General features: G+C 39.5%; 1 protein-coding gene across 10 annotated transcripts in view; it reads left to right on the top strand.

Annotated features, from left to right (window-relative positions):
- LOC138755360 (multiple PDZ domain protein) overlaps nucleotides 1-20,267 on the top strand; it is a 199,200-nt gene that overhangs the window by 13,759 nt on the left and 165,174 nt on the right. For all 10 annotated transcript variants that reach the window (XM_069921206.1, XM_069921259.1, XM_069921198.1 and 7 more), the window contains exons 2-5: nucleotides 7-74; nucleotides 4,579-4,745; nucleotides 10,087-10,311; nucleotides 10,969-11,108. In XM_069921206.1, the coding sequence (XP_069777307.1) occupies nucleotides 7-74; nucleotides 4,579-4,745; nucleotides 10,087-10,311; nucleotides 10,969-11,108 (600 nt within the window). The remainder of the gene's footprint in view (nucleotides 1-6; nucleotides 75-4,578; nucleotides 4,746-10,086; nucleotides 10,312-10,968; nucleotides 11,109-20,267) is intronic.

Below are 20,267 nucleotides of genomic sequence, written 5' to 3'. Positions count from 1 at the left end.
TTTCAGAAGCAATATTGTATTTCTGATTGCAGTTTTGGTTTATCTTGATGCTGGAAACATGTTGGAAGGCTTGGGTAAGTTCTTAAGTTATGTTTCATAAAATGAATAGTTCTTGTTAGTTACTGGTATCTAGAATTGTGTAATACTACTGATGCTGCTGGAACGGTGCTTATGCAGTGCAGTGCACTGATTGAGTCAACTGTCTTATAGCTCCAGCCTGAAAATAGTTTGGGAGAAATGAAATCATTATAACACAACCATTTACAAATGGGTCAGAGGCATGAATGGTTCTGATTTAACACTTTTTTTGGTCTTTAATTTAAATCAGACTGAAAGCAGCAGTTATCAATGCTAATAAAGTATTAAGTGACAGATAAAGTATATATTTCAGATTAATGTCAGAGTACATAAGTGATAACACATACAACTCTGCGGGTGCAGCAGAATTACTACTAATTGGTAGTGCAAAATTTAACTGTATATAGCGTGAACATCAAAAGAACGGTAAACAGATAAGAAATGCAAACTGACTGACTGTAATACAGGGAGAGCAAAGAAAATCAATAAAGTGCACAAGTAAAAGTCCTTAAATTAGGCCCTGATTGAGTTTGTTGTTGAGGAGTCTGATGGTAGAGAACTGTTCCTGAACCTGGTGGTGGGTCTTATGGCACCTCTACCTCTTTCCTGATGGCAGCAGTGAGAACAGAGTGTATGCTGGGTGGTGAGGGTCTTTGATGACTGCTGCTGCTCTCTGATGGTTGTGTTCCCTGTAGATGTACTCAATTGTGGGGAGGGTTTTGCCTGAGATGTCCTGGGCTGTGTCCATTACCTTTTGGAGGGCTTTATGCTTAAGGGTGTTGATATTCCCATACCAGACCGTGATGCAGCCGGTCAGCCGGATATGGAGAGAATCTTACTGGAAATGCAGAGAATCTTGATTTATTTAGCAAATGATCAGTAGGTAATTGATTAGGTTCTAAAAAGGCATTATTCTTTCTGAAGTAGAGGATATGGCTAAGGTACTAAATCAGTACTTAATTCCATTCTTCACGAAGTAAAAAGATGCAGCCAATGGAGTAGTGAAGGGGAACAGAACAGTGAAACTGGATATGATCAAGAATAATCAGGAAGTACTTCAAATTTGGCTGAACTACTAAAATTGAGAAGTAATGAGTTCAAAAGAATGTCATTGGCATCCCCTGGATTTCTGAAGACATTTATTTCCCCTCTGTGGAATTAGGGTTGAGGGATAAGCCTGCAAGTTATGCCAATGGAGGATCAACAATTGTAAAGAATAATCAGACAAAATTAATTGCCATTTGCAAAGTTATCAATAATAAATTAAATTCTACATGACTGAATTCTTTATAGATTATAAACATGTATACATTTCTTTCTGAATCACTCACCTTTCTTTGGATGTATATCATTGCTTTAGTGCATTTTGGTTAATATCCAATGTGAGATACAAAGCAGAGAACATAGGTTAAGGGCGAAAGGGAAAAAGTTTATGGGGACCATGAGAGGAACTTCTTCGCGGAGAGAGTTGTGGGAGTGTGCAATGAGCTGCAAGCTGAAGTGGTAAATGTTGACTCAATTTTCACATTTAAGAAGAATTTGGACGCATATATGGATGGAAGAGGCATGGAGGGCTATGGACAGGCTAGAAGGGCCAAAGGTGTCTGTTTCTGTGCTGTAATGTTCTATGGTTCTATATTACAAAGGATTATGGGAGTAACTTTTCTAAAAATCACTTTCAGAAGTCAGGCCACCCCACGTTCCCATTATTAACTAGAAATGCAGGTTAAATGCCATTCAGTTTAGAAATAACTGTACGGTGATAATAAATTTAAAATTGTATAAACACTCAAAAGTCCATGTTAAAATAAATATTAGAGGTTAGCAAGATTAAACATAGAACAATACAGACCTCAATACAGACCCATATATTCCTTAAAAAATGTACTAAACCCTCCCTACCCTATAACCCTCTATTTTTATTTCATCTATGTGTCTGTCTAAGATTCTCTTAAATGCCCCCAATGTTTCAGATTCTACCACCATCCCTGGCCAGGCCTTCTGGGCACCTACAAATCTCTGTGTTAAAAAAAAAAAAAAAAAAAAAAAAAAAAAAAAAAAAAAAAAACACTTACCCCTTATGTTTCCCCAAAACTTCCCTCCCTTAACTTTTTACATACGTCCTCTGGTGTTTGCTGATCTTGTCCTAGGAAACAGGTGCTGGCCGTCCACCCTATCTATGCCTTTCATAATCTTGTAGACCTCTATCAAGTCTGCTTCTATGCCACAAAGTGAAAAGTCCCAGCTCTGCTAACCTTGTCTCATAAGATTTGTTTGCCAGTCCAGGCAACATCATGGTACATCTCTGCATTCTCTCCATAGCTTCCACATCCTTCCTATAATGAGGTGACCAGAACTGAACACAATACTAAGTGTGGTCTTACCAAAGATTTGTCGAGTTGTAGCATGACCTCTCTACTCCTGAATTCAATCCTCCTATTAATGAATCCCAGCATCCCATTGACCTTCTTAACTCTCCTATCAATCTGTGTGGCAACCTTGATGGATGTGTGAATTTGTGTCCCAAGGTTCCTCTGTTCATCCACACTTGTATCAGCCTTCTTGTTAGTCCTTCCAAAATGCATCACCTCACACTTATCTGGATTGAAATCCATTTGCACTTTTCTACCCAATTCTGCATCGTGTCTCTATCCACTTGTAACCTTCAACAACCTTCAGATCCATCCACAACTCCTCCAACCTTCGTGTCATCCACAAACTTAATGACCTCTTCATCTAGGTCATTTATAAAAATCACAAAGTGCAGGGGTCCCAGAACAGATCCGTGCGGTCCCTCCATTAGACAGCAACCTCCAGGCAGCATACTTTCCTTCCACTACTACTCTCTGCTTTCTTCCTACAAGCCAATTATTTATCTATACTGTCAATTTTTCATTGATCCCATGACTCTTGACTTTCTGGATGAGTCTTTCATGGGGGACCTTGTCAAATGCCTTGCTAAAATCCATGTAGATCACATCTACCACTCTACCCTCATCAATTTCTTTTGTTACCTCCTTAAAAAACTCAATTACACTCATGAGGCACGACCTTCCCTTCAGAAATCCACGCTGACTATCCTTGATTGCACTTCTGATCATCATAGATCCTATCCTTAAGAATCCTTTCCATTAGTTTAAACACCACTAATGTAAGACTCACCAGTCTATAATTCCCAGGATCCTTCCTATTACCTTATTTAAATGAGGGGATTACATTTGCCACTCTCTACCTTCTCTGTGACCACAGAGGATTCAAAAATCATAGCTATTGCTCCAGCTATTTCTTCTCTCACTTCCCACAGGAGCCTGGGGTATATTGCATCTGACCACAGGGACTTATAATTCTTGATGTTCTAAAGAAGATCCAACACTTCCACTTCCTTAATCTTCACATGTTCAGCATACAAGCCTGTTCCATTTTGACCTCACCGTGATCAAAGTCCTTTTCTCTTGTGAATACTGACACAAAGTATTCATTTTGGATCTCCTCAACTTCCTTTACCTCCAGGTACATGTTGCCTCCCTTATCCTTTAGTGGCCCCACTTTCATTCTCGTCATCCTTCTGTTCTTCACATATGCAGAGAACGCCTTGGGGTTCTCCTTAATACTACATGCTGCGGCCTTATCGTGCCCCCTTTGATCTCTCCAAAGTCCTTTATTAAGCTCCTTCCTAGCTACTATGTAGTTCTCATGAGCCCTTTTTTCCTGCTTCCTATATCTAATGTATGCTTTCTTCATCCTCTTGACTTGTTGCCTGACCAGTTTTGTCAGCCATGTACCATCTTTTCCTTGTCCCAGTGAGATAAACCTATCTTGAACCCTGCACAAGTGGTCCCTAAACTTTCTCCACATTACTTCTGTGCTTTCACCCTTAAACATTTATTTCCAATTGAAGTCCATGGAATAAAAATTAACATTGGTGGCATGAATACAAAACTGCAGATGGTGTATTTCTTTAGACTGGAAATGTTTGCAGTGATGCGAGTGGGGATTTAGTATTGATGCATGTTAATGACCTGAATTTGAAATAACTGGGCATAATTTCAAAGCTTGGTGAAGATGTATCCTTTGATAAATAGTAAATAAGAACATGCATGATAACATAGTTGAGGAGGCCACAAATAGTTGAAATTAGCATTTTTGAAGTAATTCCATCATATTAGTTTAATGCTGGGATTTGTTCTTAAATGAAATCTGCAAAAAAAAGCGCTGGATGTGATGAGTTTCCCTTTAATGAATCACTTTGAAGGATTGATGAAGCATCTGTCAAAATGTATCTATAAGTTCTGTATGTTGATTCATATCGTGGACTTTTTTCTTTCTCTATCAGATAACTTTGTGGGTGAGTTTATATTAACTCATATATGTTTGACATTGTGGAAAGGACAGCTGTTCCATGTATAGCAATATTACACTTGGAAATCCAGAGAAAATGTTCAATTTGTGCATTGAAAACTACACAGACCAAAATTGCAAAAAACTCTAATGTATTTGTAGATACCCAGCGTACTTTGCTGGCCGTGGACCGATTACAGGCCAAACTACGAGAAAAAGGAGATGTGGCAAATGAAGAGAAACTGAGCTTATTGAGATCTGTTCTGCAGAGCCCACTCTTCAACCAAATCCTGAACCTGCAGAGCTCTGTTCAACAGTTGAAAGATCAGGTGAAATTCAACTTTACATTATAGACTCATTAAAACTGAGTTATTTTGAACACTGGTGATAATATTTAATCACAGACTATAATTGAGCATGCCATGATCATTGCATCTTTCCAGGAATATTGTGTTAAACAAAAACATCACCCTTGCAGCAAAGAATTGAGTAGAGTAGATTAAATTATATACCTTACAGGGGGGCAAGGTTAGCGTAGCGGTTAGCACAATTCCATTTGAGCAGCAGCGGTTGGAACTTGGTTCAAATCCCACGTTGTCTGTAAGGAGTTTGTACGTACTCCCCATGTCTCTGTGGGTTTCCTCTGGGGGCTCCAGTTTCCTTCAAAGGAGCCATAGGATATTTGCATATGATGCCATTTTATAAATTTCAATACAACTTGAAAATCTCTCTACAAAGAAGCAATCCATGTTCTCATTGACAGATCCTTCACCTCATGTACACTTTTTTTTCTGACCATTCCAGTTGATTTGATCTTAATTTTCATCTGTAATAAATATATTGTTGAATAAACTTTTGTTTTGTCGCAGTGTAAAACTGTGGTGGAATGAATGTACAGCATATGTTGAAAGTCTGAAATTAAAACAAATTTCAGTAAATTGTAAATTCTAAACTACAGTTTAGAAAACATCTGAGAGAAATGGTTGGCACCCCAACTCAGTTGCATTTTGTCAGAGCTTTATAACCTTTATCTTTGCATAGTTTAGTTTATATAATTCCTCATTGATCCAACCAAAATTTATCACTTCATTGATTTGATTTAACTTTCTACTCGAATTAGCAGGCTTGCCTCATTCATTCAATCTCCAGTGAAAGTAGACAAATTTTAATCTTTTATCTTAAGGTCAAAGAATCGCCCTGTTAATTGAAACTATGATTTTTTTTTCCAAAAAAAAGCATTTGTCATTTAGGTACAAAGACCAAACCGTGCTCATTACTCAAAATTAGAACTTGTTTGTCTTGAGCATCTTTGGCCCTAGAACTCGCAATAACAGATTGTACTGTCCCAGCCTGCACTCTGAACTGGCAGGCTTTCAGGGACAAGGGTCTGGTGAAAAAGGAGTGGTGAAGCCACAAAATCCAGAGAGGGAACAGGTCTCCTTGGTGCCATGGCTACTCTTCTGATGCAGCATCTCAGCATTCTTAGTTACCAGTTGGAGGGCAGATTGCTGGAGTAACAGAACAGCGACAAATCGCTAGAACTTTGATGTGAGAAGTCGAAGCACTGCATGGAACACTTTGCATGATTGGAGCTGGATCCTCACGCCCATGTCACCTTCACATTTCACATCTTTATTTTAGTAGGCTGGCGAATGCACCAGATATTTCACATGCATCAGCCATCTTGTGTAGTCTGTCCTTAAATCATCCTGTGGGAGCAGCTTAATTGGCATCATTCTCTGAGAAGTAGGTCCCACAGTTCAGGCTACAGGCCCCTCATTTCTGTCCAATCACTATGTGCAGTAACCATCCCAGTAGTAAACCTGTCTTTAAATAAATATGGCAAAAAAAATGGCAGCATGCTGTAGTGGCAGTGCTGCCACTGGAGTGGACATGGGGGAGTGCACATATACCGCTGCTCCGAAGGGTTCAGCTGCACGGTTCTAATGCTGGCAGCACTGAACATGCGTTAAATGGCTTATTCAAGGGACCAATGGCGTTTTTAAACTAAAATCCTGGAACCACGAGTGTATGCCCAAGATGGCAGTGCTGGTGTTCAGCTGTGGCCACAAAGGGTTGTAGACTTCAAGGTGCAGTGGCACAGGGCACCAGAAAAGGGAAGACCACCCTCCATTGAGAAAGAGAAGCCGAGGAGATGTCCCTAGTGGATAGTGACCGCATTGGTGGACTAACGAGGGGCTCAGCAGCTAAGGGACCTTCGCAGGCTGTGGGCGAGTTGAGGTTGGATGATCTGTGTGGAATACAGCTGCTGGAGACTGGCTCTTGGGAACCAAGTATTGGAGCCAGGATTCAGGAGGATACTGAGGGCAAGAAGGGTTCTCGAAAGGTCTCGGGTCCTGACTGCTCCCTGTTCATGTCAGAGGTTGGATCTGGTGCTTGGGTTGCCGTTGGTTGGAACAGGAGTCTTTGCAGCTGAAGAGGTTGCGAGAGCACTGGAGGCAAATCCATGGACACACAGTGAAGGAATTTTGCTTCTCTCTCGTACTGTAAGGGGCGCTGGGTGACACCACTGGCAGGAAAAGGCAATTTTGTGTAATATTTCATGTTGTATACATGATAATAAATGAATCTTGAATCTTAAAGTGGAACTCATGAATGATACGTGCCTATTTCTCCATAGTTGGAACATTGTTTTAAGCTGTGCTTCTTGTGATGTACCTTAATACATAATGCCTTTGTTGTCCCTTATTATTGCTGCATGCTATGCTTTTGTTATCTAACTATGTATTTATCTCCTGATTTTGCATTGTCTTGCTCTTAAAGGAGCTAACCACTAATTCACACTGTAGCAGAAAGTTATTCTGGAAGACTCCTTGCATTACTGCAAATGAGATTTATTTGACAGAACAAAATGTGCAGTGAAGCTATGGAACCAAAAAAATTACTAGAAATGTACATCCAGTCAAAAAACTGAAATGTATCTTATCCCAGCACCTTGCACAAATTGAGAGGAATTCCATTTGAATTTTAACTGAATTCTTTGTGCGCCTTTCTTGGGCAGTTGGAGCAGGCAATTTAATCCTTCCTCTCTCCAGTGTAAAAGCTGCACCTCAACTTCATTTAGCTAGCTTTGATCTTTATTGTTTGATACCCATACCGACAAAAAAAAATCACACTCTGTCTTGAAATTCTCAAATTTACACAGCATCCACAGATGAGATTTTGAAATGGAGAAACACTTCGAAATATCTGTTGATTTTTCATTGAACATTATTCCTTGTGTTAGTCTTAAATAGTTTTATCCTCTTTAGTTCAGTCTGATAAAACATATTTGAGCACTGTTGTTAACTCCTAACACCTTTGTTCATTATTCCAACCAGAAGGGTCCAGAAATGAAATGGTCAGCTCAAGCTTCGTTTCTTGATTGTCTTCAAACCTCTCTTCTATCTCCACTACATCACTTAAAACAATTGTGAGGAGGAGCTCTGGCACTTCCTTGCTACAAAAATTGAGACCATCCAAGCAGCTGCCTTTACTTCCACACTCTATTCATCTATCCCAATTTTCTGAAATTCTTTCCACCCTCCAACTTAGAACTCAAAATTTCATCTCTTTACTTGTTTATGCCTATTCCAGACATTATATTCATGAGACTTTCCCCTCGATTTCTTTGGTTGATTCTCACTGAACTGTTGGCTCTTTGCTTTTATATTATCAATGGTTCTCCCACAGGTGTGGTGGATTATCCATCTTGATTTTTTTTAATCCTTAAAAACTGCCTTTTTTTTTTTACCTCCAAGGTTCTTGAGAGTAAATTCATGTTCACTCTCCTTGTTGGAATATTCCAGTCAGATGTTTGGCTCTGCCAGAGTAGCAGAATAGCATTATCAATCACTACTGGCCATCCTATTCTATTTTTGATCAAGTTAATCTGTTTCTTCAACTCCTTGTTGACCTGTCTGCAGTCTTTGACATAGCCTATCATACCGCCTTCCTTCAATGCCTCCTTACATTAGCAGGATCTTGCAATCTGGATCCTAATCATCTCTGTCAAGAAAATCATAGAGGATGTTGACTTCTTTTTCCTTAGGCACAACCAGAAATGCACAAAGATGCAAAGGCTCTATTCTTGGCCCCACCTATTTTTCATCTGGTGTAACCCTCAGGAGCATCATCAGGAAACGTGACATATCAGTTTTAATATGTGCAATAAGACGTTTTCTCGTCATTATCATTAAGATGGTCATAATATTGACGGGTACACTATGATGGTGCAGTAGAACTCCAAATTTCAGGACAATAAATCCTGATTCTGATTCCATCTAAATGACCAGACTGATTCTAAATTCATCTTTCTGATTTCCCTGACTCAGGGATCTGTGCATTAAGTTACCTTCAATGTAGCAAAGAAGTTGTTTTTATGAGCAGAATATCTTTCATCAGGGTCGACCAATTGAGTACATAAATCTGGTGAAGCCTCCCTGTGGTGGTTTAGGATTCAGTGTAGTAGTAACCACAAAGGAGAACTGGGAATTTCTCTCACTTCAATTTCCTTTCTATTCAATTTTACCTTGAAAACAACAAAAAAGTTCAAACTAACAAAATGCTCAACAGCAAGTGAGTAAAGGCATCACAGGACTCAAACTTATAGCTAACTATTGAATATGGTATACTAGAAATTAGCTTAGAAGTAGGGGTCCAGAAATTGTATTGTATTGGATATAATAGAAACCAGATTATACTGCATGTGATAGAAACTTGATTGTTTAGTCATGGAGTATCTGCTGGAATGTTCTCCTTGACTGATGTTAAGCTTTACAGTTAAACATAGATACTTGAGGCATCTTCAAGCACATTTTCAAGAAACATTTTAGATTTTTGTGCAATGCATTCTGATGCAGTTATTTTTCATTAACGCCCTCCTTCAGTGAGAAGTAGCACTTGCCATTTTGCAATCCAAAGGCACAATTCCTGAACAATTTATGACCTTAGGATCCATATTGCTCCAATTTCTGACTGCTTGTTTCTTGTTCATTAATATGTTAAAAATAATACATTTCTTATGTTGCGTTGCTGAATATATTTTGAAATGAGTTTGTACCACTAGTAATTATTGCCTTACTCCATTGAACACATAATAGGCTGTTATAAAGTACTAACTTAACACACCTGCTATCTGTTATAGTTTTAATGCAAGTACCAATTTTTATTCATAAAGCTGCTTGCTTTGATTGGAGAAGTGAATGGCAAATAGCTATTGAGCCACCAACTACTTCCCCATGTCAGGAACCTATATTAACATTTAACAAAAACGAAATCAGTTTGATTCTGGAGGGTTAAAGAAATGGTCGATTTTGGTATCATTCATCCACATGTTAAATCTTACAACTTTGAGGGACATTTTATTTTGTTTTGGTACATTGCTCCAGGGTGCAGTGGGATTTTTGAGTGTGTGTTTTACGTGAATTACTCCAGTGCTAATCTATAATCTGTCAATTTTTGCTGCCATATCTATTCATTTTAGATGTGCAGCATTTACTTAAAGCACTCACTTCTATAAAACTAAACACCAGATTAGTAAGGATCTGGAAAGAGAAAAGCTTGGATGTAGATTCTAAATGACAACTTATTGTTTTGCTAAGATTTCCCTATATGTTTGGTTATTTGTCGGTGCATTTACTTCTCTGACATATGTACCTTTTTAAATAGGTGAACATCACGCCACCTTCTATACGTTCAAATGTTGAGCTTTCTCAAGCAACAGGGTTACCTGCCATTTTGGCTTCTTCACCACTGAATGAATCGTACATGATTGCTCAACAGAATGGAAATAAAGAAATTGAACAAGAACTTCCATTGCAGCCTGCCTCTCCTTATGTCAATGAAAGGCGGTCCAATGAAGAGTTTGAGCAGATTTTAAGAAAAATGTCTCATGTAAGAGGATGTCATATCTTATTTCATGTGGCTGTTAAACAATTGGAAGCCTATTTCTTGCATGGTTTAAATTAATTTCAAAGATAATTTTCATACTTATCGCTTCTATGAACTGAGTAAACATACTTTTAAATTTAATTTTTAATTTAGAGATGCAGAATAGTAATAGGCCTTTCTGGCCTACAAACCCTGCTGTCCAAATACACCCATTGACCAATTAACTTACTCACCCCGTATGTTTTTGGAATGTGGAAGGAAACTGGTGCACACGGAGGAAGCCTTATGGACATGGGGAGAATGTACAAACTCCTTAGAGACAGCACCGGATTTGAATCCAGTCGCTGGTGCTATAATAGCATTGCACTAACTGCTATGCAAACCATGCTGCCCTTTGTGTAGAAGCAACATTGTACCACAAATTAACTTTTTAAAAATGTATTAGATATTGCTAAAATTTTGGGAGATTACTCTCCTACCATATGTCAGTTCATGTCCTTGACACTTGAGCTTGATCTGAATATGTCCCAAGTCCCTTGGTTTTACCATTTGCAAAATAGGAGTGTATGAACTCCATTTGTAGAATTTCTGATTGGATGTAAATTGCAATGTAGCAAAGAAGTTGTTTTTATTAGCAATGACCAGAATATCTTTCATCAGGGTCGACCAATTGAGTACATAAATCTGGTGAAGCCTCCCTGTGGTGGTTTAGGATTCAGTGTAGTAGGACTTAAAAGTGACCACAAAGGAGAACTGGGAATTTTTGTCCAGGAAATACAAGAGGGCAGTGTATCTGCAAGGTAAGAATTTTCATGGCCTTGTCTTCAATGTTAAATGTTTTGTGATTTATTTTCAATTAAATGTCTTATTTGTGCTTAAAAAACACACACACAAGCTATGTGATTTCCTAGATCAGAATCTGTGACTATTCTCTTAAAATATGTATGGAATAAGTGACTTCTTATGTTAATATATCAGAAGATGTAAATACTTAAAGCTTCTTTTTATTAGTAGTCTTCCTGATCATATATGGAATACATTTAATTTCAGTTTATTTCTTATAGCTCTTTTCTAGGTCATTCATGTTTCTTCTGAAGCACTTCCATTGTTTTAATAGACAAAATTAAGTCATTCAGGACCCAAAATCTGTTCAGATTTGATCAGTTAATGATAGGACAATTAAAATTCCTAAAGAAAAAAAAGTGTGGAACAGTAATCCAAGGGAACAGAAAGAAGGTTTAAAATTAAAATAAAGCTACACTAATGAATTCCAATGAGTATTCAGATGAGGATATACACCTGCTCTGCTCCCAGCCTTGCATTTACCATGGGATTGGGTCCAGTAGGCCTTATTCATTGTTGATTGATTTTTTTTAAGGAATGAACTGATGTCTTGTTTGGCATCATTTTGTGAGGCATCCATGCATGGCTATTTCTGTAAAGTAGGAAAGTTTTAGTTTTGCCTTGGAATATAAATTAAAATTTTTCAGTGCTTTTGCTCTTTGTGATTTATTTTAGTGGTGATACTGTTAGATGGTGTTTATGGATCACATTGCCAACCGCATTCAAATCATTGATGTTGAATCTTTTGTGACTATTCTCTTAAAATATGTATGGAATAAGTGACTTCTTATGTTAATATGTCAGAAGATGTAAATACTTAAAGCTTGGAATCAGGAATTTGGTGATCCAATCTTTGCATTTATCTGAGGTCGTTTCCTGCCACTTTTCTATGTTGGATAGAAGTGGATGGCATTGAGTTCCTTGGTGTCATTGATATCAATTTGAATTTGTGCTCAACCTTGTAGATCAGTATTTAAAAGTATCTGCTATACTCAGTCTGTAGACCCTCTTGTTGCAGTGGAAGATCCTTTGCAGCAGGATTGTAAGATCAATCAACCATAAATCTTCACGTCCTCTGTGAAATTGTTCTCAGCTATTCTTTCAACTGTTGCCCAGACACAATTGATGTGAGGTATTTGTTATCTAACACTTGTTCAATGTCAGATGATAGGGTAATTGGAGTACTATGTTCTTGCATGAAGAGGGTGGTAAAAAAATTGTTTTCATGGGGCAATAAGACAAGATGTGTCTCCTGGAAAAATTAGGGAAAAAATCCAAGGTTTGGCTGAGCATTTAGCATCATAGCATATCAAAATCCCCAATACTGTTTTGCGGCTGCAAAGTGGAGCAGGCGCTGAAGTAAAAACATACCAGGCGTGTAGGTTGGGGTTACAATTAGGTGGCATGTACTCGTGGGCCAAAATGGCCTGTTATCGTGCTATATGTCTAAATAAATAAACCCTGGCAAGAAGTCATTCTCTGTACCATATATTACGATTACCCTGATCAGAATAAATCCATTCTAATCCTGAATATCCCTGTTCTAATTTTTCTGTTTTTGGCTGCCACTGTATTCCTCTATTACTTCACAGCAACCACCCCAGACGTGATTGCCTCTTACGTGAGCCAGTATCCTTGCAATGTTGACGCCCATCACCAGCTCCTTTCTTTTCAGTGACTTTCTCACCCAGCTTGCCTGCTGATGAGTAATCTTACCAATCTCTTTTCTGTTTAGTACTCTCATTTATGAAACAGTGGATTATTCTTGCAGATTTTTCATCATAGCCTTTCCCTACATCCACTTGCAGAATGTAAGTTCATTTGTGAGGTAAATGTTTGTCTGTCCAACATGGCAAATGCAGGAATCACATAATTTGTTGCATTGTCTCTGCAGCTGTTCACTTTGCAAGGGAAGAATCCTATTTACTGTAGAGCAGGAAGAGGGTAATAGAGGGGACTGCAGAAAAAGAAGACTACAAGAGTTGGCAGTATCAGAGAGAAACAGGATGATAGATAGCTGATAGTAGATGAAGTCAGGAGGTCCATTGAGTGTCTGGGAGTGAATAAGGTCTCTGTTTCAGTCAGGGATTTTGGAGTGATGGAGAACAGATGTGCAGAGTCACTCATTTAAAAGCTAGTGATGTGTGTGAAATAATTTTTAGAAACCAGCAGCATTTGCTTATTCAAACAAGAATAATCTAAAATACTTCAAATCTAATTTGTGATACAGGATGTGTATAGCTGATGTTCCAATGGCAATGGATGAAGTGATTATTGGATGGGTACCAGTCATTAACCCTCACTCCACGCCACCAATTTATATTAACTGTGGTAATACATTTCACATTTTTTCCTGAAACTTTGTAAAAACCATGAGTATTATCAAAAGAATGATTGGAGGTGGTGTGGACGGGGAAGAAGGTTTTCAAAGTTTACAAGAGGGATCTGGACCAGCTGGAAAAATGGGTTGAAAAATGGCACAGATGGGACTTAATATAGACAAGTGTGAGATTTTGCAGTTTGGAAGGACTGTGATGGATTACGTTATATTTTATACTGTATATAGATATGCTTTTGGAAGATTAATTGTGGGGTTTTTAGTTAGGTCACCCACAGATACAAGCATTTCGAAACAGATCTCATTTAACACGCAAGAGGTTGGCTCAAGCCAGACAGTCCAGGCTCCTAGTGCCTTTGCAAAAACTTTGAAGAATCCCTATAAGGACTTCACAAGTAGGTGCTAATTGTTCATGCTGTGGAGTACTGGATTATTGTTTAGGAAAGCAACAGATGAATGGACTTGAAGATTGAGTCCGGTGCTGCAGTCTGTCTGAGTGCAGAGAGCTGTTCTGAGAGGATCATGTGGTGTTCTCTGAGCGAGAGCGCTAGGGAGTCCAGGTCTGTCGAGATTGCCTTGTGACTTTAAGTCACAAGCTTTGTGTAAATATTATAAGTAGTTTACACTATTTTGTATGTTAGTCGATGTCTGGAGATCTTGTAATAAAGAGCACGGTGTTAAGGAAAACCTCTTGTGTCTGTGTTTTCGTTACTCTGGGTAACCAAGAGTGGGAGTTCAGTTCCTCATATAACATTTCTGGCCACGGTTACAACATATCTTGGTGCCGAGGACCTTTGAGAATTGAATTTAACAACCATGTCAGTAACAATGTAACAGGACAAGGCCAACCTAAAACAGCAACAAGAGAGTTTTGAGCTCATGCAATCAAAATTAATGGACCAGCTGGCAGCAAAAATATTCGTGGGAGCTTTAACCGTTGAGGAAGGTGAGCCTGCACTTCAAACATTCTGCAGATGCATTAATGAACTCTATCACTGAGTTTAATTATGACTCGGAGTCATGCACTTTTGAAACTTGGTATAGAAAGTATGAAGACTTGTTTTCAGTAGACTTTTCCAAGTTCAGTGAGGCAGGCGTGGAAGATTAGGCTGTTGTTGAGGAAATTAGGCACTCGAGAGCTACATTAACTTCATTCTGCCAAAACTTCCCCAGGAGCTCAGTTTCAGGGAAACACTTGAGGTAATGTTGAACAAATATCACTGTTCAAGATTCAGTATCAGTGTTTAAGAATGACTAAGAGAGATACTGAAGATTTTGTGGCATACGTGAGTAGGGTAAATCGACAGTGCGAGTGTTTTAACCTGTCTACGCTGACTGAAGACCAGTTCAAGTGTCTAGTCTTTGTAGCAGGAATGCAGTCACACCAAGATCTAGACCTCAGAACGCGGTTGCTGGAGAAGATTGAACAGGAATTTGACATGACCTTTCGAAAATTAATCGCCGAATGTCAACGCTTAATTAAATGAAACACGACAGCAAAATGGTGGAAGTGGTGCATCTCCAAGCAGTGTACAGACAGTCAAGTCAGCAGATCCCGCTAGACCAAATAAAAGTGTAAACCACCCAGCGCCTGTTAGAACTGCGAAGAGTGGCATTACGCTCGTGACTGCCCATACAGACGGCACCGATGCAGTAAATGCAAGCGTCGAGGACATAAACCAGAATGCTGCAGAGAGAATACACCCATTAAGTTAGCTTTACACACAAAAGTGAAACCAATCGAAGCGACTTTTAAGGTGGCAACTGCCAAATGCAGGAAATACGCGAAGGTGCACACTAACGGCATTCCAGTGAGGCTGCATATTGATACAGGGTCTAATATAACCCTAATATCAAAGAAAACATGGAAACAGATTGGTTAGGCAGAGGTGACTCCAACTGAAAACACGGCACGGAATGCTTCTGGGGGGATCCTGGAGTTGTTAGGTTCAGTTGACTGTTCCATCAGCTTAAACGGTGCAGAAGGGAATGGATCATGATATTTGGTAAAATGTCCTAACCTCATGGGCCTTGACTGGATCGAAAGTTGAATCTACTTGACCGTCCCACTCAATGATACTTGTCAAAAGTTGGAAGTGGCACATACCCCAACAGCAGCAAATACAGCTGATACAGTTGAAGCAACGCCATGCACAGGTATTTTCCAAAGGCCTCGGACAGTACACTAAAACAAAGGCAAATTTCTGTCTTTTGTCAAATGTGAAACCGACTTTCAAGATGAAACGGCCTGTTTCATACGTAGCACTGCAAGAAGTGGAACATGAATTGGAATGGCTGCAACATGAAGGAGTGATTGAACAGATCAACTACTCATCATGGGCTGCACCTATCATGGTGGTGAAGAAATTAATGGATCCATACATCTGTGTGCTGAATTTTCAACTGGTTTGAATGTAGCATTGGATGACCATCAACACACATTGCCATTGCCTGATGACTTTTTCGCGAAACTGAATGGAGGAAAATGCTTTGCAAAGATCGACTTAGCAGAAGCATATCTACGGGTGGAGGTTGATGCTGAATCCGGAGAATTGCTGACCCTCAACATGATTCAAGAACTGTTCAGATACACCCATCTACCATTTGGAGAGAAGACTGCTCTAGCTATCTTTCAACAGATCACAGAAACAATGCTGAATGGTGTTCCGGGAGTTGCAGTGTACCTAGATGATATCCTGGTCATGGGAGCACATGCTCGCGAATTGTTTGATCGTCTTGATTGCATTTTGTCCCGCATCAGAGACTATTGGTTTCGAGTGCATCCAGAAAAATGCGTATTTTTTATGAAATCAGTGAAATATCTGGGTTTAATTATTGACGGAGATGGACGGCGTCCAGATCCACAAAAAACGGATGCTATCAGGCATATGCCTTTACCCACAGATGTGATCACGCTACGTTCATTTTTGGGTCTTATAAGTCAGTATAGTTCATTCCTGTCGGAGATGCATAAACTAAGTGATCCACTCAACAAGCTTCTTACACAGGGTAGCAAATGGAATTGGGCTTCAAAATGTCAAGAGTCATTTAATCGAGTTAAGACAATGTTAAAATCGAACCTTCTTTTGACGCACTACAATCCAAACTTGGAGATTGTTGTAGCTTCAGATGCATCACAGTCTGGGGTGGGTGCAGTCATTTCACATATATTCCCAGATGGGAAGCAAAAAGCCATAGCACACGCAGCGCAGTCTCTAACTGCTGCGGAGCATAACTATGGACAAATCGAAAAGGAGGCTCTAGCAATTGTTTTTGCGGTGAAGAAATTCCATAAAATGCTCTATGGACGGCAATTCACTCTTCTGACAGATCACAAGCCGCTATTAGCAGTATTTGGTGCAAAGAAAGGAATTCCAATTTACACGGCAAACCGACTGCAAAGATGGGCAACCATGCTTCTTGGGTATAATTTTAAAATTAAGTACTTGCCGACTACAAGTATCGGATAAGCTGATGCATTGTCACGACTCATTAGTGAACAAGAAACAGAGCCGGAAGATATTCTTGTCGCAGAACTCTCGATAGAGGCAGAAGTCACCCAAGTATTTAAAGATGTTATTAACTCACTGTCTGTTACAGCAGAAAGAGTCAGATAAGCAACAAGCGAAGATGACATTCTTCAAGAGATAATACGTTACCATCGTACAGGGTGGCTAAAAACTTTTTCAAGAATGGAAATTCTACCATTTTTTAAAAGACAAGGATCATTAACAATCTCTAATGGCTGACTTTTGTTTGCAGAAAGGACTGTGATACCACAAACTCTGCAATCAGCAATCCTAAATCTCCTAAATCACAGGGGACATCCCAGAATAAATCGTGGAAAAGCCCTTGCACGTAGCTATGTTTATTGGCCTCTGACGGATGACCAGATTGAACAATCTGGTCGCAGCCTCGGCTGCGAAATTCCCTGTCAAGACGAATTTACGTTCCTGGCCACAACCAAGCGTCCATGGAATTCTCTACATGTAGACTACGCAGGACCAATTAATGGGGAGTACTATCTAATCGTAGTGGATTATGATCTCCAAATGGCTGGAGATCATCAATGTAACCCGACCGAATGCATCGGGTACAGTTATGGAACTCAAGTCCATGTTCAATTATTTTGGTGCTCCTGCAACATTAGTTTCGGACAATGGGATGCAATTCATGGCAGCTGAATTTGATTTATTCTGCAAACAATATGGCATCACCCATATTCGCTCACCTCCATACCATCTGCAGTCCAGTGGTCAGGTAGAATGCTTGTGGATACATTCAAATGGGCTCTAAACAAAGTCAAGGGGGAAGGTCCATCGGAGGAGATCTTAGACATTCTTGTTAAATTACAGGATCACTCCAAACCCACAAAATCCTGGTGGCTCTTCGCCTGCGGAAAACATCTTCGGTAGGAAAATTAGAGCACCATTTACGTTATTTTCCCACAAAAGTCAGAACCTGGACGCAGAGATTTGTATATGGAAAGACAGTTTAACTACTTGGCATGGATCAAAACAAAGAACGTTTCAGGATGGACAACAGAGTGAAGTTCGGTGAGTGGCAGTAGGGGAGAATCCTGAGGAAGAGCGGGAAGGTTCTCTATCAGGTGCAGGTTGGACCGGACAGATGGACTAGAGATGCCAACCAGTTGCGACCAACCGAATGTAATCTCCTGAGACATCTGTGCAACTCAACTTGGAAACTTTTGAACTGAAGAAACCAGTGACCAACCAAGAACAACTATAACAGGAAAACAAGATTTTACCCGTTGCACCACAGGGACCTGTACGAACTTCGCAAACCAGTAAAGCCCTTCCAAGTGGACCCAAGTCTACACTCATATGAGTAACAATTCAAAGGAGGTGGTGCTAGGGAGTCTAGGACTCAAGAGATTGCCGTGTGACTTGAAGTCACAAGCTTTGAGTAAATATAAATAGTTTACGCCATTTTGTATATTAGTTGATCTCTGGAGATCTCGTAGTGTTAAGGGAAACCTCTGTGTCTGTCGTTTCATTACTCTGGGTAACCAAGAGTGGGCATTCAGTTCCTCATATAACATTTTGGCTACGGTTACAACAGAGAGAGAGAGAGAGAATTCAGTTCTACAGCAGCAGCCGGGACTGGAACTTGATAAGCTGTCAAGCTTGTGGAAAAACCCCATTTTGAAGGTGGGTTGTGAGTTCTTAGTTCAGCTTGTTCAAAGCCCTTGTGGTCCATACAAGAGGAGATGGCTGGCTGTATAATGTTTCATTTGAAATAACAGAAACAAAAAAGTAACTCTGGTGACCTGAAAGAAAGAGCTTATCATCTGGAAAGTTCTGATGGGGCAAGTTTCTTCGGTAAGACACTGAAGTAGTTGATTGGAAGGAATCAGTTTGTGTCTAACAAGCAACAAATTTTTCTCTGAAAACTAACAAGAACCTTCCTGAGCAGTACTTCCTGAGCAGTACCCATTTACCTTTCAAGCACCAAAGCCTGGTGAAGATTAATAAAGGTTAAATTTCATGTACAGTGTATGAATTGCTGATGTCAGTGATTGGACTGTGAATCAAAGAACTTTTCTGAACTTATATACACATCATATACATGTGCGCAAATAATTAGAAGGGGGTTAAGTTAGGTTACATTAAGTTTGATTGTGTTTTCATGTTTAAAGATAATTAAAAGTAACTTTTGTTGAAGTAGCTATTGTCTTGGTGAATTTCTATTGCTGCTGGGCTTTGGAGTCCTCTGGACCCAAAGCAGGACAAACCAAGAAAGACCATAAATGGCAAATGGTAGGGCACTAGGGATTCCAGTCGAACAGAGGGATTTGGGAATACAGGTACATAGTTCCCTGAACATGACGCAAAAAGTTGATAGGGTTGTAAAGGGAGATTTTGGTATATTGGCCTTCATAAATCAAAGTATTGAGAAGAGGAGTTGGGATGTTATGTTAAAGTTGTATAAGGCATGGGTGAGGCTAAAGTATTGTGCGCCATTTTTTTTGTCACCTAACTACAGGAAAGATGTCAATAAGTAGAAAAAGGACAGAGAAGATTTATTAGGATGTTGCAGGAACTTCATGAACTAGGTTGCAGGGAAAGGTTAAACAGGTTAGGACATTTATTTCCTTGGAGCGTAGATGAATGAGAGGAGATTTGATAGAGATATTTAAAATTATGAGGAGAATAGACAGAGTAAATGTAGGTAGGCTTTTTTCTACTGAGAATATGTGAGAAACAAACCAGAGGACATAGGTTAAGGGTGAAAGTGGAAGTGTTTGAGGAACATAAGGGGGAATTTCTTCACACAGAGAGTAATGGGAGTTTTGAATGAGCTGCCAGCTCAAGTGGTAAATACGGTCTCAATTTTAACATTTAAGAGTGGGAGGAGTTTGGAGTGATATGGGTTGGGCAGCAAAATAGTCAGCCCACACTTGAAGGGTCTGTTTCTGTGCTGCAATGTTCTATGTGGAGATAGTGCAGTAAAATTCACCACACTGACTGATTCCAATGCTGAAGACAGCTAATTTATTGATCAATTGTGTGTGTTAATTCATTGCTTTGCATTGCCATTCAGTTGAACTCCCTTTTTTTTGAACAGCTAATACCCTTGATCTGTGGTTCTCAACTTTTTTTTACTCACATGCTGCTCATGTCTCCTTGACTCACCATGGAAAACCTGGCCACAAACCCATACTGAGGGCAGAGCTGATACTCTTGAGCCCTTTTCTTGTTTTGATGGGGAACTTTTCTTGAGAATTTCTGTTTTTTTTCACATTTACAACTTAACA

This window comes from Narcine bancroftii, chromosome 1, assembly GCF_036971445.1.
Source record: "Narcine bancroftii isolate sNarBan1 chromosome 1, sNarBan1.hap1, whole genome shotgun sequence".
Classification (NCBI taxonomy): domain Eukaryota; kingdom Metazoa; phylum Chordata; class Chondrichthyes; order Torpediniformes; family Narcinidae; genus Narcine; species Narcine bancroftii.
Note: the sequence above shows the minus strand (reverse complement) of the source record. Positions and strands in the feature narration are given on the sequence as shown.